This window comes from Apodemus sylvaticus, chromosome 12, assembly GCF_947179515.1.
Source record: "Apodemus sylvaticus chromosome 12, mApoSyl1.1, whole genome shotgun sequence".
NCBI classification, from domain to species: Eukaryota; Metazoa; Chordata; class Mammalia; order Rodentia; family Muridae; genus Apodemus; species Apodemus sylvaticus.
In genome coordinates, this window is record NC_067483.1 from 50630787 (window position 1) to 50655456 (window position 24670).

Sequence of the window (24670 nt, forward strand, 5' to 3'; positions counted from 1 at the left end):
AGTAATTATGATAATTTGCTGTTATAATTGTAAATTACAGAACAGTTAGAAAGAACTCAAGAACTCTATACTAGTAACTCATATAAATATAATAGTAATTCCTTTCATGAGCTTTCAGTCTGTAAAGCTCAAGGGTCACCTGACTTCAGGCTCTGAGCTGACAGTAAATGAAGTTCAGAAGGTAAAACGAGAGCAATATCACACAACCTTGGTCTTCACTGTGCCTTCTAATAGGCTCTAAACTTGTTCTACATTTACATATGAATCAAAGTATTTGTCAATCATCAGTTATTATGTTGGCATCAAGTCAGACCATCTTCAAAGCAAGGGATTACAAAGTATAGCACATAACTTTAAAAATTTTAAATTGATTAAAAAATCAAAATAATAAACCATTTGTAAGTATATTTTTGAATCATAATTACCTATCCAATGTTTCCCAGAAACGTAAGAAAACTGGTCTATCCAAATGACGTTTATGATAGCTGAGTTCTAATACTGTTACATCCCATTTTTGAACATTTGGATCTAGACGAACTTCATCATACTTGAGATGGAAGGCTTTAACTATATGGAGAACAGGGAGAAAAAAAAACAAACCCAGCATTCTTATTAAAACTATAGCCAAAATTGTGGAAATACTTTCTTGAAAGAAAACATATATAACCTCAAAATACTAAAACAAACAAACATTCCAATCTTTCTACTACCAACTGAAGCTACACTATCATTGTAACCAGTGAGCTCTAAAACAGCCAAAATGGTATATCCTTGTAAAATTACTAGGGGAATGAAACTAACAGGACTCAAATGCTAGTAAGATTTTTGTTACCATGACACAGGTTCATGTAATTCAGAAAGAAGGAACCTCAATTGAAAAACCTATCAGACTGGCCCAGAGACAAGTCTGTGAAGCACTTTCTTGATTAATGACTGACGTGAGAGAGCCCAGTCTAGTGTAGGCAGTGCTATTCCTAGGCAGGCTGAGCAAGCCATGAAAAGCAAGCCAAGAAGCTGCTTTCCTCCACTGTTCCTACCTCTGCTCCAGCTCGGTTTCTGCCTCTCAATAAAGAACTGCAATCAGAACATAGAAGTTTCTGTATTTGTCAGGCTTTGGCAGGATGTTAGCAGGCAACCAGTGGACTGAGCACAAGGTCCCCAATGGAGGAGTTAGAGAAAGGACTGAAGGAGATGAATGGCTCCGCAAGCCATAGGTTGCAACCCTACAGCTCCCAGAGACTAAACCACCAACCAAAGGGTACACATGGAGGGACCCATGGCTCCAGTTGCATATATAGCAAAGGATGGCCTCATCAGACATCAATGGGAGGAGAGGCTCTTGGTCCTGTGAAGGCTCCATGCCATAGGGAGGCAGCTGGGGTACCACCCTCTTAGAAGCAGGAGGAGGGAGGATATGATAGGGGGTTTCCAGAGGAGAAAATGGGAAAGGGGATAACATAGAAGTCAAACCCTTTCCTCCTCCACTGTCCTTTGGTAATGGTGTTTTGTCATAGCACTAAAAAGCAAACTAATACAATTTGGTTTTAAAAAAAAGATAGGGAAAAAGAAAAATGTGTGATAAAAATAGCTAAAATCCAGTTAACTAAACAGTACTTATAAGTTCACATATAAGGTGAACTATGTGGTAAGAGGACAACAGTAACCAGCATAAACTCTCCATCATCACAGAATATATATTCTAGTAGCCACTAAATAGACAGTATCCAAACAGTGAAAGTGAGCATGCTGGTGTTTTTGTTTTCCTTGTCATAACATCTCATTTATGTAGTCCAATCTCACCCCAGTTTCACAGCAGTCTTCCTAGCTCAGTTTTTCAACTGCCAGGAATATAGGCATGTCTCACACACTAGCTTGTGACATTAGTAATTAGTCAAGGTTCAATTCTTCAAAGGAAGTTTAAATGAATAGATGGAAGGGACAAAAAATACTATTTTAAAGCTATTTCCTTTAAAAACTAAAATTTACTATATGCAAATTTAATAATAGAATTTATTAAGGGATTCTGTGTTACAGATTTGAAAAAGCCTTTTTCAGATGTGTCACGTACTTAAATAAATTTTGAACATTTTTAAAATTATGAAATTATTACATTAAATGTAAATTAACATTTTAAGATACTTTTCAATCTGCTTATTACATTCTTTGTCTTTCTAAACTGTCAACTGTTTTGCTCTAAATTGCTGCTTAAACTACATATGAAGGGGATGCTGAGAGGGCTCAGTGCTTGCTACAAGAGCCCCCAAACTCAGATTAAAAACTCAGATAAAAATTTAGTACTTTGTGTCTCTAGTCCCAAGGCTGGGGGACAGAGAAAGTCAGATCCCTGAAGCTCACTGGCCAGCTAGTCTAACCACAATGATGAACTAAATGTTGCTTCAATGGTAAACCTTGTCTCAGAAAAATCAAGTGGGCCTGGCATGACGGCTGAGCAGTTAGAGGTTCTTTCTGCACAAGCCTAACAACTGAGTGTGATCCCCAGAACCTTCAGTGAAGCAGAGAACCTCTTCTCTACTCTCTAGGAAAAGCTGCTGAACCCATGGGTAAAAGACTTTGCAGAAACATACATACATATTAATTCTTTGGCTCTCCATACCATATACAGACAAAATATACCCCCCAAACACATACACACAATTTAAAACAAAACAACCCAAACAACAAGAACAAGAACAAAAAAATAACATGAAAGTAAAGAATAAAATACCTAATATGAGATTTCTGGCCTCAACCTATAAACTCATTTGCATGTCATGTACATATGTATATGTGTACACCCACCTGAACACATACATATATTCCCACTAAATACATATTAAGTTATATTTAAATAATTCACCATAATTTACCTGAATCTCTTTAATAATTAATTTTTCTGTTTACTTTTGACTTAGACTTTTAAAAGTTCATAACATAGTAAAAATCAAAATAAGGTTTTCTTCATTAAGCGGAATATTTTTATTGCAGGTACCAATAATACAAAGCAAATATGCCAGCATATTACCATAAAATATATTTGTGACTCAGAAAATCCAAAGTTTCCTAAGCTTCTTCAAGTAAAAACAAAGGAAGTTATATAGTGACATAATGAAAAAAGCTTCATATACATGAAAATAACACATCTTTAGGTGAATTTAAAAATTCTGCCAACATTTTCAGCATGGAGCAAAAGAACAGATACAATAACGGCCAGATTATGACACAGAGATATTGCAGAGATTTTAAAAATGTAATAGTAACCAGCAAGAATTTGAAGACTAACATAAAACTATCTTGAGGAGTGGGCTGGAGGGGCGACACAGAGGTCAGGAACACGAGCTGCTTCACCTAGAGGACCTGGGTTCTATTCCCAGTACAAAAATGGCAACTCACAAACATCTGTAAACTCTACCTCCAGGGATCCATTGCCCTCTTCTGGCTGCCAAGGGCAGACAGCACACATTAGTGCACATACATAAATGAAGGCAAAATACATTAAACAAATTAAAACTTTTTAAAATCTTGAGAACTAAATATACAATGTTTGTCTTAGAATGCAAAAAGTCAAGAATTCAATCCCAACATTCCAAAAAAGGAGGGGGAAAAAGAGTTTTAATTTAAAAAAAAAAAGTGTATAACTATTCAGCTACTCAAAATGTAAAATATTTCAAGCTACAAATTAAAATTAATTGTACTTTTGAAACATTTTATTTGGAAATTATATAACTCAATTTATATGTAAATGTCTGGTATTTTGCTGAATTTTGATTGTATCATTATTGCACAACAATATTCATTACTCTTTACTATAGCACATGAAAATGTCCCCTAAACTCTCAGGTTTCTCTTATAAAGAAATTAAATTGTGTGCTTTGTGCACTATGATGTAGAAAGGGTAGAGCTCCTAAAACCTGAGAGAAGTACTGTGAAACATAATTTATCAATTTGAAGCAATCTACAACCATCTCAGAACAGTCTTAATGAGGGATTTTTCTACACTGTGCTGGCATGTAATCATGTCTATGGCCAACTTTGTTATTAAGTTAACTGATGTGGAAACAGACAGCCCACTAGGAGCAGCACTACTCCCTGGGCAATAGGTCCTAAACTATCTAAGAGTAGAAAATCTGTGGTGAGCACGAGTAAGCAAGTACGTTGAGTATGGCTGCACGCTGTCTCTCTGCTTTGTATGGTATGATATGGCTTAGCTAAATGAAGGTTCTGCCATGACCTCCCCACAACGACCAACTTTAACCTGAAATTTTAAGGTGGAATAAATACAACGACCAACTTTAACCTGAAATTTTAAGGTGGAATAAATACATTTTTCTCCTAAGGTGCTTTTTGTAAATGTAAGGTTTATTTCTGCAACACAAATGACACTAGGAGAAACACTAAGAACTAAAAGACAATATAGTCCTAAGTTTCTGGGTTAGGTAGATGACGAAAAAAACTATGCTAGGGATAAAAAGTTTAGGTTAAAGAGAGCAAAACGATTTACTGATGCTACTTGTAACAAACTGTCATATTCTACCAGAATATTAACAAGTATTTATTAGGCAATAAGTCAGATAATCCCACAATCTTGAGTTGAGAGACACAATTTTATAAAGTGGGGGGAGATAAACTGAAAATGTGAGCCTAGAGTAACTTACAGGACAACCAAGGCTACACAAAAGAATCTCATCTTGAAAAACCAAAAATAAAGAAAGAAATGAAGAACTAAATAATAAATAGAAAACTGACAATCTAAGATTTCCTTAAAAGGGTATTCAGAATTTAAAGAGAAATGATAATTTAAAATGTATAGCTAACAGAAAAAAAAAAAAAAAAAAAAAAAAAACGTAAAACAAACAAAGCCCCTTCAGATCGAATGAAGCCCAGTACTAAGTTCTCTACATCCTTACTTACCTTGGAAAAATAATATTCTCAACAACTGAAATATATGCATTAAGTTTCTAAGAAAATTCAATCTTTTTGTCTTGAAGTTAACCTAATCATTTTTAAACAATAGTCTACAAGGCAAGTTTAAAAAAAAAAAAGTAGTTTCATTCATTAACACTTTCATTAGATTTCCATTCCCTCTATGTATTCATGGTGACATTCCTCTAAATCCATATATCATATAAACACTAATTTCATACAGGTCAGCTTTGTCTGAGTTAAAAGTCCAGGACATTTACCAGCTAACCCATCTGGGACGGTCACTGAGACTGCCTTCCCTCCTCTTTCAGGTCTCTCAGCTCACGTGTTTTGTCTTTTGAGAATCCTTAATAGTGCTTGCTTCCTGGGAACACCTAATTTTTATTTCTTTATTAGATAATCTGCCTGGCAACAATGAAATTACCACAGTAAGAACAGCCCTTTATTCATTCACTCACTCTAAGCATATAAGAATGCCAGAGACTTTCACTAAATACCCTATGAATGAATTATTTTATATTCATTACATCTACTGTTGAATATACATTTGTGTAAATTGATAAAAACAGATTATGTAGTCTACTAGGGAAAAGGGATATTCCAACTATTATTTAGTTGGAGGGGCTTTATGATACATTGCTAAGTATTTTAGGTTATTAACATCACTAATATTTTAATATGCCTGTACTTTTTCTTTCAGATTGTAACCATATTTATATAATGTACATTGCATAAATTAATGATTTTCACTGTGATATTTCTATAACTATATATATCAGGTAGTAACCAAATTTTATAGGCTGGCTTTTGCTGTGAAAATCATCAACACTGGCAATATGTCATTTATTTTTATATATGACCACAAAGAAAATATTAATGTATAAAAGGCTTTAAAAATACAGGTGGTTGAAGGTCGGCACAGAATGTTACTTAGTGGCAATCCTTTAATACAGTCAGTCATATGCAGGGTGATTGACAGGTGGCTCTTTTTCCTAATTAATTCATAAATATTAATTCTACATTAATTAGAATTCTATATTAAATTAATATAGAATTTAATCCAATTCTATATTGAATAAGCAAAAAAAAAATATGGAGAATCTTACTTTTTGCAAATATGTCAACTGGTGATCCATCAGGGAGAAGCCATGGCCAACCTTTGAACTGCCAAGCAGGACCTTGTACAAAAACAGCCACAACTCGATCCCTAACAGCAGAAAGGAGGAAGTGGGGGAGAGAAGGAGAATACTTGAAACTCGAGCTTTAAACCACTGTACATCCTTAAACAAATGGTCTCATGATTATTTATGACACTCTGCTAATGGTCCTCTTGGTGAGACAAACATAATTAAGTTGACTTTTTAGTATGTTTTATGATATAAACCTTAATGACTCCTACGCTGCACACACACTTAAGCACAGCCACTCCTACACTTAAGTGTTCTGGAAATAGTTGCAAGCATAATAGTTTCAAATCATCTTTGTAATCTTTTTCCTTCCCTTAAGTAAACAATGTACTTACAGATTAGAATAGGAATCAGTAGATTAATTGAACAAAATTATTATAAATGGAAGTTATTAGAAATTCAAACACCTATTAGGTTATTTAAATTTAATTAAAATACTAAATTATAGGAACTCTCTAGTCATTTTATGAAAACCCAAGACATTTTCTTATCTTCTGGTTCCTTAGGAAATAAATCTGAGTATAAAAACTCTCTACTTTTCTACTTTTTCCAAGCTATAGATAACTACTATTTACCCTAAATTATAGTTTGCTTTTTAAAACAACTCATTTTTTAGCTATACAAACACTAGTTTTCCAAGAAGGAATAAATCTCTTTTTAGCTCCTCATTTTTTATTATTTTGCACAATACTGAATTAAAAATTATATTAAGTACTACCTTAGCAGTTTAAGAATACAAGAGTCTGGAATAAACCAATCACGGCTATTTACCATAAGTAACACTTACTACAGCATTTACTACGTGAGAATGCTGTTTTAAGCACATCACAAATAATCATATTAACACATTTCATTTTCAAAACACTCTGGTGAGGTAAATACTACTCTAGCCCATTTCATATGAGGAGACAGAATACATGAGTATGTTAGAAAACAGTCCATTAAAGAGAAGGCAAAGGAAGAGATGAAAGGAAAAAGAAAGAGGAGGAATGAAAATAATGATTGCTCTTGGGCACTAGTAAGAAAAGTTTATTTAAGGATTGTTAGATAAAGAGAATAACCATCTCAGTATTACTATGGAAATGGGCTACCCTTTTTAAAGGTCTTCAGAATCTTCAAAAATCTTCACACTATATATTAACAATCATTCTTAGACAAAAATTCTATTTGTCTAGCAAAGCAATTAAACAGCTGTTCAAGGCCAAGTGTGGCATTAATGCCAATAATCAGTTTTCAAGAAGCTTAAGCAAAAGGACTGTTGTGAGTTCAAGCCTAAATCAGAGTGAGGTCAAATACAAACACATACACACCCACCCCCATACACACCTACCCACTCCTCCACACACAAAATCACAAACACATACACATGCACACAAATACGCACAAGTACCCAAAGTCGCTGAGAAAAACAGAAAACTTAAAATTCTTACTATTCTTGAAGTTTCTGAGTTTAAAATTAAACAATAAACAAAAATATTTTCTTCTGTGCAATATATACCTGAACTTTCAAAAACATCTTCAATAGTAAAATACACTATTAAGTAAATTAATTGTAATTTAGGCCCTGTAATAGTTGTGAGAGCAAGATATTACGAGAATGTCAGCATTACTGATATCCAAATTAGATCTTCATATATGAATTAGTAAGTTTTCCAAGACAATCGCTTTTAAAACACATTATAACATCTGATACTTGTTTATAGCATTTAAATCATGGGCAGGACAGATGGCTGACCACATAAAGGCGCTTGCTACCAAACCTGACAACCTGAGTTTGATCCAAGACACATATGATTGGAGAAAAGCTACTCCTGCAAGTTGTCCTTTGATCCCTGCAATCATACCAGATCACACACAACATAAATATTCAAAACCATTCAGAAATAAAACATGAGTGCAGAGAGGATGGAGGCGGTAGGAAAGATGAGAGTGTGAGGAGGGGAGCAGCTCACCAGTCTTGAGGCATAAGTTTCAGGGGCTGGTCTACTACTCTGTAAGGTACTGTGACACTAATTGCTGTGCCCCCTGGTTGCATCTGGTCTTTTCTTCTCTGTATTAGTGTTTCATTTTCTCGTTGACAACCTTGTTTCTTCTTCTCATCTGATGGGACAAATCTTTGAAAAAGCAGAGAAAAAGTACACAATATAATGAACTAGAAAAATACATTTTCAAATAATTTTTGAAATTTTAATATTTTAAGCTAAAGTGTTTGCCTTTATGTGTAAATCTTAATGATTATAGCATGGATCTTTATTTTGTATACTAAAATGAATCAAGATTTCATTTGTTTTCATTTGTGTATAAACAATTAGTCATTAGTGGGCACTCAGAAGTTATATTACTAACTTGATTCTTCAAATGCTATTAGAGAACATAATGGCAAACCAAAAGATCATTTGAAATGAATATGATTGTGTGGTGGGGTAGGGCTATTTACTGGTGATTCAACTGATCTGAAATTTCATGAGACACCTGAAAAATTTTTACATTTTTTGTTTCAGTAAAATTAGAGAAATGACAAACTTATTTTTTTAAGACTTTAAAGTAGAAAAATCAGCATATATCAAATCTGTTCTAAAAAAAAATACCATATACACACATCATACAGTAGTATTTATCAACTCTGTGTAGTTCGATTTTTCTACTCTATCTTCCCAGCACAAGATATACCTGAAGAGATACTACCATTCTACAACCTGATAGTGTTTTATAAGCTATAATGGTTAGCACATTACCTGTCGACTAAATTTAGAACTGCATGAAAGCACTCCTTTGAATGTGTCTATGAGAGGAATTTATGACTGAAGGAAGATAGATACCACTGTCCCAAATGCTGGAGCGCAGGACTGAATAAACGGGGGGGGGGGGGGGGGGGGAAGTAAGCAGAACACTAGCATTCATTCTCCCTGCATCCCACTTCAGATACAATATGCCACTCTGCTGCCATGGCTTTCTACCATGACAGACTACACCCTCTATTGAGTCAAAACGACCCCAAGTTGCCTTCGTCAAGTAACCTGTCAGAGCACTGCCAAAACTACTACATAAGCATTTACAAAAACCCTGATTTTTAAATAAAAATAATTCATACATGTGACCTATTTTTCATGGTTTCCAATTAAACTAGGAAATACAATCCCTGGACTCACTGAATACGTACTTCTTTTTTTTTCCCTCACATTTCAATATTGTTTATATTTACCAACAATGAACCAGTGGCATAAGACAATGCCAGTAATTTGACAGAGCTTAAAAGAAAAAAATAAGTTGTCAATAAGTTAACTGTATTTGTGGCCCATTTTGGTGCACACTTACCTACTATTCATTATTTACTATTTGATTTTCAATAAATAATTTGGTTTGCGTGTGTGTGTGTGTGCGCGCGCGCACGCGCACACACACGCATTATGTACCACCTTAGAATGCATTATCTATTTACAATGATGATGTAATCATATTTCTAAAAGCGCTGCTTTTGTGTCAGTGTGGTCATTGCTCTGAGAGGCTCAGACAGCCTATAGAGGGAGGGCCATGAAATGGTTCAGCAGAAAGCACAAACCTGGTCCACACAGCAGAAGTATGTGTGCTTCTAAAGAGTAGAAAAGGTGAAGGGATAAAGGGCTAAAAAGGAGTACGGAAGTCTATAGTGGGTTGGGTTCCTTGAAATTTTTCATAAAATAATGCTAATTTTGAGGTCATGCAAGGTTTCAGTGTTTGATCCCCACAATGGAACAAAACTGTCTATGCTGACTTGATTTCATATCCATTTAACATTTGCTAATCATTTACTACTGTACATTTTTGCTTATTTTTAGTTAATCACACTTATATGGAAAATGCCAAATTTAATAGCATCACTTTGGATAAAATATTATTTTAAAATGTATTCATATAATATGTTTATATAATACAATTTATATAACATATATATAGATGTATTTATATAATGTTGGAAACAATCCTAAACCAAAAGGAACTAAAAAAGTTAGCTAGAAAATCTGCATGTGCAAGTGTGACACATTATCTGAAGTGTTAGAACACACACATACACACACACACACACACACATACACACACACACAGAGCTGAATCTCTGTGCTCTTCAACTCTCATTTCAGATACACAGAACAGAGGGTTTTTTTTTTTTCACCAAAACACTTTGCACATTTACCTTTGGTCAGATATGTCTATTTTCATTCATGAAAATTACGTCCCAGGTCCAAGCAGTTTCCTTACAGGTATGTGTGAAAGAATGTTTAGTGACTGCATGTTTTACTCTCTACATGTATATATCTTTGGAGTGTTTCTTTTTGCAAGATTTCCTCTTAGAACTCTAACTTTGGGAAATTCCATGGCCAGAACAGTACTTTCCATGTAAGCACTCTAAAAATGACCATGTAGTCCCACCATCCTTCTCTCAAACATGTTGACAGATAACACATTTGTGACACTTCTACAACATTAGCTTCATTTTGTTAGGGGTGTTAAAAGTTAGGATGCTAAAGATTAAGATGAGTTCTCATTTCTGTTTCATTTGTCACTGAAGGGCTACAAGAGAGAAGAATCCTTAGTTTTATATAAAACCAAACAGAATTTATGCCAATTTGAACTATGGGCTACATACAGCCAGTACTTTAATTGTGTCAAGGAGGTTTCAATTATGAATTAATTGCATGGTGAAGCCTCCAGCTGATTCAGTCGGTAGGGGAGACGTCAACTGCAAAGAGTCATTAAACAATGAGGAAAATGTTTTGAATTTGGAAGAAAAGAAAATGGAATCTATCCTAAAAGTATGGGCCATTTAATTCTGTGGCTTCTCTGTAGTAAGGCTAATAAGGAAAGGAAAGTTAACATTTTGTTATCTCTTCAACATATGAATATTAGACCATATTAATAAGAATGCCATATAATAATTAGAAGGAATTTTAAAAATAACCTATCCAAAATTACAAAAAGTTAAAAAAAATTCAAAAGATCAAGTAAAAGGCAGCCTCACAAGAACTACAATCTATACCTTAAACAAGGAATTTAAAAGGTAAGATAAATACATGTTGCTCTTAGACTCATCGCGCGCACACACACACACACACACACACACACAGACACACACCACTTTCAAATGATGCATTTTAGGTCAAGTCTCTATTTTCCCTATTTTTCCCATTATGTTCCGTTCTCCCCCTTTTTCTTCATTTACTTATTTTACTATAGTTTAAATTTAAATAGTGTATATAGTGTATCTACAGTATTAGCTACAGAATATAACAAGGCCAGGTCACTAAGAAACCCAAAATTTAGTTGTAAAATCTAGAAATAAAGAATAGAACTAAAGAAAACAGAAGGAGGTGCTATCTGCTATCAAAGACTATAAAAAATTGAAAGACTATATTTGTGTATGAGAAGGTGAAAAAAAAGATGCATTACCCCCCACATGGTCCTTATCCCAGGATTTCTCCTTATTGGCTCAAACTAGAAATATTCTATATCCTTTCTAGGTCACAAAATTGTAGAAAACAGTAACTTTCAATTATTTTTCATTTAAAAAACATTAAGAACCACTACATCCTCACTTATAGCATATAATATATATGAGAAGTATATATTATAGGCAAGGCATTTAGGGGTTGATAAGTAGTAGGTTTAATTTGATTCTGATTCTATCAATATGTCACTCATGTTTGTATTTTTCACTTTATTAACAATATACAACAAAAGGAAATATATAACAACAGGAAACTGAAAATGACTTTTTACATTAATTGGCTAGAATTTTATCACTTGCAAAAAATGACACCTGACAAAATTCTATGGCTATCTTGTAAGCTTCCACAGAAGGTTAGACTTTCGATTTATATATTGTGTTAGTTGCTTCTTGAATAAACAAACTCAATAATATACACAACAAACTTTCCAAATAAATTATCATTAAATTTTAACCTCTTAATTTAGGTACCAAACAGTATTGGTTTAAAAAAAAAAAAAAAGGTAAAATATTTAATGACATATTTTGTACTTTTTTCCTCAAGCACAGTTCAAATAAGAAATATACACATTCCTTAACTGATTAATGTAGATCTGCAAGACTAAACATGATATGTATAAAATGCATTAAATATAAAATATATGCTTACAAACTTCCAGTTCCAACAACACAGTATATCTTACAGGATACAGTCCTCTTACTGTCAGCAGCTAGAAAAGCTAGATCAAATATAAACAAAAAAGTGACAACCAATTAAGTACCAATTATGTTGCCAGAAAAAGGTGTATATTTCTGTGGGCTAGATTTTACCATTTACACAAAGGAATACAACCAGAATCTCAGAATAAACAAACAATGACAAGATTAACTAGGCAAAAAACTATTTTCATTCAAATGGGAAAGAAATTTATCTAGGTTGGCCTGACTCTACAGTCAAAGTAGGAAGAAGCTTATAAATGAGTTGTCAGCCAAGGGCCAGCCCTAACATCACTATGAATTTATATCAACCTAATGAACCAAAACTCCTTAAGTGCTTTAGGTAGTATCAGAATATCTAAAAAGCAAAGACAGATTGACAGAGACAGAGAGACAGATAGACAGACAGAGACATACACGCCAACACACTACAAAAGAACATACGTTCAGTCCAGAATTTCTCAAAGCCATGTTCAGATTCACGCGGTGTTTCTTTTGAAGACTGCTACTTCTGGATAAGACAGCAAAATATGTCTTTTGCCTCCATGTGACCCCCTTATGAATAGTCAGTACAAAAAAAGGACGTATTCTAGTCCAGCTTAAAGGTGCCTTAAAAAGATGAGCAGTGGGGCTAGAGAAATGGCGCAGTGTTTAAGAGCACTGACTGCTCTTCCAAAGATTCTCAGTTCAAATCTCAGCAACTACATGGTGGCTCACAATCATCTGTAATGGAATCTGACGTCCTCTTCTGGTGCATCTGAAGACAGCTACAGTGTACTTAGATATAACTATAAATAAATCTTTATGCCAGAGTGAAAGGGGCAACCAGAGCAAGCAGAAGTCCTGAATTCAAATTCCCAGCAACCACATGGTGGCTCACAGCCATCAGTACAGCTACAGTGTACTCATATGCATAAATATATAAATCTTTTAAAAAAAATGAGCAGTGAGCTAATAGTTTTAGCAGGAAGAGGGCAAACAGAAACCCCATCTAAAAAGGAAGCTGAGTGGAGGTAATGAAAATACCTTAGCAGTCCTAACCTAAGGAGAGGTCCAAACCCTCACAGCCTTCATATCTAGTTGTGAGACAGTGATTCCTCTTCAGGGCATGCCAGCATTGGGGAGGAATCCCATTTTGCTACTCTGCATCACTCAGAGTAATAGCTAGGCACCAACTTAGGAGAAGCTCTATTATTTAAAACTGAGTCGATATTGTATGTAAGTAACACAGACAAGGAACCTAAATATAACATGCTACAAGGCTAAGAGCCAGACCTAGGAAGCAAACTGTGAGAAGGGAGGAATAGAATCTCACAAGCTAAAAAGTGGTCCAGGCAGTTAATAGCTTAACTCTGCCCTTGGAAGCTGGTAATCAACCTTAACAGCTTAATGGTCTTATATCCCAGGCTCTGACCAACCTTGAGAGCAGTAGGCGGTTCAACTTCTGCTATCACCTACCTACCCTTCATTGCTACATAGCCCGGGGTCTCTGAAGCGCCGCCCCCACCACCGCCAAACTGGGCTAATACTTAAGAATTATAAAATGAGGATTCAGAATCTCTGCCTATCAGGGTCCCCAATGGGGTAGGTAGAGAAAGGACCCAAGAGCTGAAGAGGCTTGCAGTGCTATAGGAGGAACAACGATATGAGCCACCCAGTACTCCCAGAGCTCCCAGGGATAAAACCATCAACCAGATAGTAGTATACATGGTGTTACCCATAGCTCCAGATGCATAGGCAGCAGAGAATGGCCTCCTGGACATCAAAGGGAGGAGAGGCCCTGGTCCTGGAAAGGTTCCATACAGCAGTGTATGGGAATACCAGGACAGGGAAACTGGAGGGGGTTAATTGGGGCACAGGGGGAGGAGAAATGGCAGATGGCTTATGGAACTTTGGGGTGGGGGTCAGGAGAGGGGAAATCACTTAAAATGTAAATAAAGAATATATCTTAAAAAAAACACACACACAAAAACCTCTGCCTATACACACAGAGCTCAGTGCTGTGTTGCTTCCCACTACTCCAACCCATTTAGGAGGCCTCCTCCATAGAGCACTAGCAAGCCCAGAGGAATATGCTCTGAGGAATCTCTGGAAGGTCAACTGGCCCAGCACATAGACCACAAAGCTAAGTATGGCTAGCAGGATCCTGTTACACAAAGAAAGGAAGCTACTCAAGTCAAGATTTAGCGGACATTAGACACATAAGCAATTCAAGTTTTAAAACAGCATAAAGCACAGAAAAGTGGGTTTTCCTTTTCTAATTCCTATACTTTTAAAACTCATGGTTTTAATCAGTATTCCCCTTCCTACATTTATCTCATTTTGCTTGTATATTATCATTTGGGGAAATCTTTTAGGTTTTGTTTTTAATTTTTAAATTATCTATTTTTTAAAAAAAAAATTTAACGATCTGTGTGTATATATTTGTCAACACATATGTATATGTACCTCATATGTGGTGGTTTACTAATTAACCATACTTGGCCAATACAGAATAATGACTTACAGATATGAAAAGTCATAATTAAATCCTTTACTCTATATGCTAAATTACTTTATTATCTATCTATCTATCTATCTATCCCATATATATGGGATTTAAGAATAGAAAAAAATAGTCTACACCTATGGCAACCAGATTAAATTACCAGGTACTCAATGCAATTATAACATGTGCAATTTCAATTAAAAAAAAAGAACAAAACCACCATGAACAACACATTATTGTTTCACTGGTTTCCAGTCAGTAATTACAGCACTCCTCTTCAACAGTTATTTTGAGTTCTTTCACTTTCTTTCTCTTATCTATGAAATGCTGTACAAGAAAAAAAAGTATCCTAAAGTTCCGTGTCTCTTAGCCATGTTTGGTGGGGCGTGCTAAGGTCCAGGCTCGGCATGAGGTCATAAGAAAGTGGGTAACGGGAGCTGCGCTGACTTAATGATGGCTCAGCGTCAGTGGTGGATGCAGGCTGTCACTTCAAGTGCTCTCTCTTTGCCCAAGGACTCTCATCATTCTTCCTTCTTTCTTTTTCCTCCTCCCTTCGGCTCATTCTTTTTCCTTCTTCTCATTCTTATTTTCTTCTTCTCATTCTTTTTTCCTTCTTCCTTCTCACTTTTCTTTCTTTCTTCCTCTGACCAGAGAGCCTGAATAGTCTTTTATTTACTAAAGCTACACCATCAAGGCTTAAAACTTTTTTAATCATCTTAGAAATTTTCAAATTTACATACATTCTAAGAATCCTGGATCATTAGTCCCAACTCTGCTTCCTTAAAGTAAAAATACAAAGCAACATCACAGTTCTTTATAGTTTTTACCCGGTCTGTTCTTTATGGATAGCTGGGCACAGCTCTTACAGTTTGCTAGTAGAGCAGACAGCAGTCTTTAGTAACTATTTTCAGAACAGATAGGTGACAGACTACCAAAGTTAAAATAATGTCATACAAAGTTTTAAAACTTATGGAAGTAAAGCAGCTAGCTCTCTTCCCTATCTCTAGGCATTGTTCAATCCTTCAATGTCATCTCCAATCCTTCGAGGAGAACTAACTTTTTATATAATTGTATATCATCTTTTAATTCTCTAATCTGTTTCCTATCCTAGCAATTGCATGGCTATCCATGTACTCTAATACTATTTGTTTCTAGATCATAGACAAGCCTTACTCCTATGAGATAAATCCACCTAGCATTTTTTTGATAGGTTCTTCCTTCTTTTCCTATCCACGCCTTTCTTCTTAAAAACACTTTACATCTCTATCCTTGATGTCCCAAAGTTTATCCTGGCCAATAACCGCAACAGGTATTGAAGAGTGTACACACATTTCTTCACATAATTCCAAATTCAAGGCCAAGCCGCACAAGGAGCAGTGTCCACAAAGGACCATGCAGGCTTCTGTGGACTCCGTGGTTATGTGTCTAGATCCTGTACCATGGCCCTAAAGGCCAAGCGGAAGGCCTGGTCCTCCTCCACAGCCTCATGACCACCTCTATCCCTCACTCTTGAGAACCACATCTGTTTCATTTATTATGGAGTGATTAGCTCTGAGTAATAAGGGAAGCATATTCCCCAGAAATAAAGAGTGAAAGTAAAATAGACGAGATAGCAGATCAGCTTCAGGGCAACAGCAACCATCAGCACATATGGGAATCAACAGCCTGGTGATGCTCTAGGAGAAGGAACTGTGTCACACCGCAGCTTACACAACCATACCAGAACCAGCGGAAACATATAAACTATACACCCATCTTAACAATAAGACAGGAAGGAAAAAAACTCAAAAAAAAAAAAACCCCTATCTTTTTTCCATGCTGATTCTCATTAACTTATTAGCATTCTGAAATTACTTAATTGGGGATCATTTTAAACCTTGTCAATGAGAATTATCATAAAAACAATATAAATCAATTGCTTTTTTTCCTTCTGTAATCCTAGCAGTTAGGTAGAAAACAAAAGAGTTCCAGGTCAGCCCAGCTTTCATAGAAGGTAAAGGTACCATTTCAAAACCAAAAATAAGCAACTCATAATAACTAAGAACAAAACTTATTCATATTCACTAATATAAAGAAAAATACTAATAAAAATATATCACCAAATACTTAAAGTATAAAACTGAAGTCCGTTGGAAAGGATGAGACTTATTGTATATGCATTAACACAGTACATGTGTTCATTAGAACAACTGTGGCATAAATGTATATGTAGTTTTTCTAAAAAGGAAGAATAGGAAGCAGCTATTGAACTTTTCAAAAGGCTAAACACCTGTGAATTAAAATAGGATGCACGCTTCATTTGTACTTTTTAAGCTTTACTTCTGCTTCTATCAAATGTCTAAGCCCCGCTCTCTAATAGGGCTGCATCCTCCTGTTAGGGAGGTCCATAGAAAGGACCAGAATTTGTTTTAGAAATTCCTCAAGGTCTCCAGATAAAATAAAAAAATAGCAATTGCTTTTAAAAACTAAGATTCTTTCTTCTATCTCTTGTATTCTGTTGTTGATATTTGCATCTATGACCCCTGATTTCTTCCCAAGGTTTTCTATCTCCAAAGTTGTTTCCCTTTGCAATTTCCTAGTTGTTTCTACTTCTGTTTTTAGATCCTGGATGGTTTTGCTCAGTTCCTTCCCTTGCTTGTTTGTGTTTTCCCATCATTCTTTAAGAGACTTTTGCGTTTCCTCTTTTATGACTTCTGCCTGTTGACCCAAGTTCTCCTGTATTTAAGTGATTTTTGCGTTTCCTCTTTATTGGCTTCTATCTTTTGACCCATATTCTCCTGCATTTCTTTCAATGATTTTTGTGTTTCTCTTCTAAGGGCTTCTAACTTTTGATCCGTTTTCTCCTGAATTTCTTTAAGAGATTTATTTATGCCCTTCATGTGTTCCTCTAACAGCATCATGACCAGTGATTTTACATCCAAATCTTGTTTTTCCGGTGTGTTAGGGTATCCCAGACTTGCTGATGTTGGAGAGTTGGGTTCAGACAGTGCCATAGTGCCTTGATTTCTGTTGATAAGATTCCTACATTTGCCTTTTGCCATCTGGTTATCTCTGGTGTTAGTATGTCTTGTTGTCACTGGCTGGTGCTTGAACATCCAATAGAGGGATAATATCCAATATATACAAAGAACTCAAGAAGTTGGACCCCAAGGAACCAAATAACCTTATTAAAAAAATGGGGTACAGAGCTAAACAAAGAATTTTCACCTGAAGAAATTCGAATGGCCGAGAAGCACCTTAAGAAATGCTCAACATCATTACTCATTAGGGAAATGCAAATCAAAACAACCCTGAGATTTCACCTCACACCAGTCAGAATGGCTAAGATTAAAAACTCAAGAGACAGCAGGTGTTGGTAGGGATGTGGGGAAAGAGGAACACTCCTCCTCTGCTGGTGGGATTGTAAGATGGTACAACCACTATGGAAATCAGTCTGGCAATTCCTCAGAAAACTGGGCATGACACTTCCGGAGGACCCGGCTATACCACTCCTGGGATTCCCCTGCATGCAATAAGGACACATGCTCCACTATGTTCATTGCAGCCTTATTTATAATAGCCAGAAGCTGGAAAGAACCCAGATGTCCCTTAATGGAGGAATGGATACAGAAAATGTGGTATATTTACACAATGGAATACTACTCAGCAATTAAAATCAATGAATTCATGAAATTTTTAAGCAAATGTTTGGAACTGGAAAATATCATCCTAAGTGAGGTAACCCAATCACAAAAGACTACACATGGAATGCATTCACTGAATAGTGGATATTAATTAGCCCAGAAGCCCTGAATACACAAGACACAGCATATCAAATGACTCCCGTAAGAAGTAAGGAGAGGCCCTGATCCTGGATAGACTTGATCCAGCATTGTAGGGGAGTGCCAGAACAGAGAAAAGGGAGGGAGGTGATTAGAGAATGGGTGGAGAGAAGAAGGCTTATGGGACATATGGGGAGGGGGGAACCAGGAAAGGGGAAAGCATTTGGAATGTAAACTAAGAATTTAGAAAATAAAAAAAAAAATTAAAAAACAAAGAAACAAACAAACAAAAAACAAACCCTAAGAGTATCCTTCTCATAAAAGCTTCATCTAAGTTTCTGTTTCTAAAGCAGTTGTTCTCAACCTTCCTAATGCTGCAATCCTTTAGTACAATTCCTCCTGTTGTGGTAACCTCCTCCCTTAAAATCATTTTCATTGCTACTTCATAACTGCAATTTTGCTACTGTTCTGAATCACAACGTAAAATCTGTGTTTCCCGGTGGTCTGCAGGAGCTCTTGGGAAAGGGTCGTTCAACCCCCAAAGGGGTTAGGACCCACAGGCTGAGAACCATTGCACTAAAGAATTCACATAATAGACTATAATTTTGTAAACTTTTACTTAGATTTTGTTAGGCAAAATTCTTTTCTCCCAAATAGCAAGTGTGCTGTGCAATGAGCCTTCCTTCTAGCCCATCACTATTCCTTTGTGTCACCATACACCAAGCCCCAGAAATATTTTCTACTTGGGACCCCCCCCAGTGGCCACACCTGGCTGTGACTGGGACAGGTGGTTTTCATTCTGCTTCCTGGTCTCCATTACAATCCCTGCAATCTCACTGTCAGCTATGTAACAGCTTGTTTGCAGGAGTTCCTCCTCCCAGCTCACGTCCATTCCATGGGGATTCTTCCTGGTGCAGACTCAACTCAGCTCTTTCCCCCTACCTCTCAGCCTTCCATTCTAGCCATAAGTCACAAATGGGATGTGTCCATCACACCTGTCACCTTAGAGCTCAGGGATGTATGTGGAAAAGAACATAGAAAGATTCTAAGAACTCAGGTGATAGATGACTCCTAGGAACTTGTCTAATATATACAATATTTCTGGTATACATACAAAATCAAAGAAACCACAGCAGCAAACACAGGATTTGCACAGATGAGTGCCAGAAGCAAGGAGTCCCAGTGCTGACAAGAAGAAGTAGATGTGGGCTCCCACAGCTAAACAAGAAGCTATAAGCAAATGATACCTATTAGTAAACAAAAAATTGATTTTCTCCAACTATATCTTGCTGTGTATATTAACCACCCATCAGGATAGGTCCCTTAGCCAAGAGTAAGAAGGGTAATTTTGCATGCTTCCTAGCTCATTTTGCTTTATTTAGGCTTTTTGTCTCATTAGTCTTTTGCTCATATATACCAGTTTCCATTTTTGCTTGTTTGTCACCCAGAGAGGTTGGAGAGGGACAGAGGAAACATGAAGCTGGGTGAGAAGAAAGGCAGGGCCTGGGAGGAGTTTGGAGAGAAAAAGCATGATCAGAATATAGTGTTTAAGGCATTTTTTCCCCCAAGAAAAGTAGTACCATAGAGACTTTAGAGGGAAGAAAGGGAAGGGAGAAATGATAGAATTGTATTATAATAGCAAAAAAAAAAAAAAAATCACTAAAAACTTCATAGTGACATGATTGTCTTATAAGAGAATAAATTTAATTGTAAAAAACTATAAATGAGTGGTGGTAGTGGCAGCAGAGGCACACACCTTTAGTCTTAGCACTCAGGAGGCAGAGGCGAGGGCACCCTCATCTACAGAGCAAGGTCTAGGACACCAAAGGCCATACCAACAAACACTGTCTCATGAGGGAGGGAGGGAGGGAGGGAGGGAGGGAGGGAGGGAGGGAGGGAGGGAGGGAGGGAGGGAGGAAGGAAGGAAGGAAGGAAGGAAGGAAGGAAGGAAGGAAGGAAGGAAGGAAGGAAGGAAGGAAGGGGGAGGGAGAGAGCGAGGGAGGGAGCGAGGGAGGGAGGGAGGGAAGGAGGGACGGAGGGAGGGAGGGAAGAAGGGAGGGAGGGAGGGAGGGAGGGAGGGAGGGAGGGAGGGAGGGAGGGAGGGAGGAAGGAAGGAAGGAAGGAAGGAAGGAAGGAAGGAAGGAAGGAAGGAAGGAAGGAAGGACGGGCATACAGATGGACAGACCTATAAATTACTTACTTCAGATCCTGTAAAAGGTCTTTTGCATTAAGCATAGTTATTAAAGAAGTGGTAGCTGCAGGAATAATAATAATGGGTGTTCGTGACCCTGCAAATAAAAAATTTTAAGGTTAAAAACAAAATCATCATCATTACTGATATTACTTTCTTATTAAAGTAATTTTAAATAGTACCTTAATTCTTTAATACTAAATTATTTTTAAAATAGTAATAATGGCAAAAATATTTAATAACTTATATGGCTTATTTCCTGTCAACCAAAAGTAGCAAGCAGATACACCTGACATACAAGCATATTTCCACTGTTTTGATAACCTAATTCATCCACATTTACCGTTTAAAGAAAATTAAAGGCACAATCATACCTTTCTTCTGATTTGGGGGGGGTCTTGCTTGAGACACTAAAGAGAAAAACAAAATTACAATTGTTATAAAAAAATTATTTCCAACTTACAAAGGAAGCCTAAACATTGACATTCATATGGTGAAACAAAATAATCTCACATTTTATGCCTCTGCTTTTTGCAAATGTTAAATTGCTTTAGCATTACTCAACAACTTGATGTTATAAGAAACAAATAATATAACAGTGTTATATACTATGTTCATGCATGTCTGGATCTGGTAAACAATAGTTTTATATCACACTGATTAACTGTTATAAACGTAAAATCAGGGCACTAAAAGAACATCTGCCCAAGTAGATTCAGAACAGAGAAACCAAGGAAAAGAAAAAAGTTATTGAGGATTAAGAGCTGAAATAGTTTTTAAATTCTTTTCTCACTTTAAAATTTTTAAATGAGGTTTGGTCAGAAAAAGACCCTTAAAAGCAGTGAGTCAACTATATCTGAATATCTAATCTCTACATTGTGGAATTGACCTCAGTAGTAGTAATTATGATTGCACTATGAAACACAAATATTTCTGGTTGTATTACTGTTACTGTATGGCTTTAGGAGAATGGTGCTGTGCCTTCAGTTTTACTCTTTATATAACCTCTTCTGAAATACTTTTGATATGTCACATGGAATCTTGTTGGCTTAATTTTAAAATTCATTCCGTATAATATTATGATGGAGAACACAAAAAATGAACACTAATCAGGACCACAGAACTTCACAGGAAAAAAAAAAAAGAGTTAAGAAACAGATCAATAGTTGGGTGGTAATCATGCAAGTCATTAATCCCAGCACTCTGGAGGCAGAGGTAGGCAGATTTCTGAGTTTGAGGCCAGTCAGGTAGGTCTACAGAGATAGTTCTAGGACAGTTAAAGCTACAGAGAAACCCTGCCTCAAACTACCCCCCCCCCGGGGGGGGGGGGCTGGGAGAAACAAACAAATCATTTAGGAGAATAGAAAAATCTCAGGATAGACTGAAGCCTGTGGTAATAGGACCTAAACATAATACAAGTACATGAGAGTCTGGGAAGAAGAGACGCACACCCAACTGAAATGCTAACACAATAAATTGTGAGTGGGGTCTCTAAAACTAGATGTAAAAGAAACTATCTACATAATAATAGTTATTCTGCCTGGAAATGTGGTTTAGCAACTCTAAATCCACTACTTCTGTGTAACAAAATTAAACTAGTGAATAGAGGATAGTAAGGGAAAATTTAAATTCAACATCAATTCTCAGAAACCTTTGTCAGTTGCATACTGGATAAGGAAATAATATCTTGAATCTATAAAAGAGCTTAAGAAACTAAACACACACACACATACACACACACACACACAAACGCAAAAATTATCTAATCAATAAATGTGTATATGAAATGAAGGAGACACTTCTCAAAGATCTTAGTAAAAAATAACATATAATAAACAAAAAGTTCAACACCCTTAGCCATTAGAGAAATGCTAATAAAAACAACATTGCAATTCTTTATCTCCTATGTGAGAATTAACATTATGAAAAAACAAAGCCAGGGAAATCACTCAGTAGGTAAAGGCATTTGCTTGACACTTGAGTTCAACCTCCAAGGCACACTGGGTAGAAAAAGATCATGGCACACTACGGCTCTCTCTTCCTCCTTCTGTTCCTCTCCCACTCCGTATAATTTTTGAAAAAAGAAAAAAGGAAAAAAAAAAGAAAAAGAAAACTAATATTGGCAAGGATCTAAGGAAGAAAGGAACACCTATACACTGATGCCAAAATGTAAGTTAAGGTAGCCATCATAAAGATTAAAAACAGAAATAGCACTAGATCCTGCTATACATCACTGCTAGGTATGCATTAAAAGATGAATGCATACCAAAAATGTAGTATATACCCATAATAGAGTTAGATTCAACTTTACAGACAAACAAGCATGGGCTGGAAGAAGGTTCAGTGAGTAAAGTCTCTGTTGTGCAAACACAAAAACCTTTATTTGAATACCAAGAACCTACATAAATTATCAGGCACAGTGATACATGTCTATAACTCCTGCAGTTTGGCAGTGGGGGTGGAGCGGAGCTTAAAAAAATAGGTAGGTCACTGGAGCTCACTGGTCACCCAAGCCAGCCTAATGTATTCCAGTTTTGATAAAAGACTGTCTCAAAACAAACTAGAAGAGAAATTAAGAAAGACAAGGATAGGAGACAGCAGGTGTTGGCGAGGATGTGGAGAAAGAGGAACACTCTTCCACTGCTGGTGGGATTGTAAGATGGTGCAACCACTATGGAAATCAGTCTGGCGGTTCCTCAGAAAACTGGACATGACACTTCCGGAGGACCCTGCTTTATCTCTCCTAGGCATATACCCAAAGGATTCTCCGGCATGCAATAAGGACACGTGCTCCACTTCATAGCAGCCTTATTTATAATGGCCGGAAGGTGGAAAGAACCCAGATGTCGCTCAATGGAGGAATGGATAGAGAAAATGTTGTATATTTACACAATGGAATACTACTCAGCAATTAAAAACAATGAATTCATGAAATTTTTAGGCAAATGGTTGGATCTGGAAAATATCATCCTAAGTGAGGTAACCCAATCACAAAAGAATACACATGGAATGCAATCTCTGATAAGTGGATATTAATTAGCCCAGAAGCTCACCCAAGACACAATTAGCATAACAAATGACTCCCATGAAGAAGTAAGGAGAGGGTCCTGATCCTGGAAACCACTGATCTAGCATTGTAGGGGAATATAAGGACAGAGAAAATGGAGGGTGGTGATTGGAGAATTGGTAGAGAGAAGAAGGTTTATGGGACATATGGGGAGGGAGGAACTGGGAAAGGGGAAATCATTTGGAATGTAAACAAAGAATATAGAAAAAAAACGAGAAAAAAAAAGAAAGACAAGGATAATTTCTAATCTCCAAACATATAACACATATATATAATATATATACAAAAGAAAATAAGCTAGATTCAGAAAGACAAATTGGATGTTTTTCTCTTATATATGGAGCCTAGTTTATTTTTTTTATAAACACACATGTAAATACATGCCTATATACATCATAAGAAATTTGCTGAAGGGAAGCAGGAGAAAGTAATAAGTAGAGGATATATGGTCAATGGATTTGGTAGGTTCAAATGGTAAAGATATATATACACACATACATACTGGAACAAAAATGTTTCAGTATGAAAGTGCTCTGCAATGAATACACCCTAATATATATTTTTAAATAAAAAAGAATAATAGAAAAAGAGTGGTCAATAGTAAGGGTCTGATCTCATGGTTTAATTCATAATCCACATTTGCTACTGCCTAAACAAACTGGTAAGGTGATTCACTCTGCCTAGTCTGCTTCCTCAACTGCAGAATAAAGATAATTCTACGTCCTACTAAACGTCATAAAAGATTTTAACAATAGTGGTGTATTCCAAGTCCTTAGACAGGCCTGGCATATATTTATGTTATTTACTGAGCCCTGCTACTGCTGCTGATGATGATGATGCTACTAAAGCAAATATGATCATTGTCAATATGCCAACAA

The 24670-nt window shown here is 36.3% G+C and overlaps 1 protein-coding gene across 1 annotated transcript in view; it reads right to left on the reverse strand.

Annotated features, from left to right (window-relative positions):
• Window positions 1-24670, reverse strand: part of Cdc73 (cell division cycle 73) — a 109519-nt gene that overhangs the window by 11996 nt on the left and 72853 nt on the right. Inside the window, exons 12-16 of the mRNA XM_052199861.1 lie at window positions 21100-21135; window positions 20735-20822; window positions 8060-8221; window positions 6027-6127; window positions 426-567 (exon numbers count right to left, since the gene is read on the reverse strand). Coding sequence (XP_052055821.1) covers window positions 426-567; window positions 6027-6127; window positions 8060-8221; window positions 20735-20822; window positions 21100-21135 — 529 coding nt within the window. The remainder of the gene's footprint in view (window positions 1-425; window positions 568-6026; window positions 6128-8059; window positions 8222-20734; window positions 20823-21099; window positions 21136-24670) is intronic.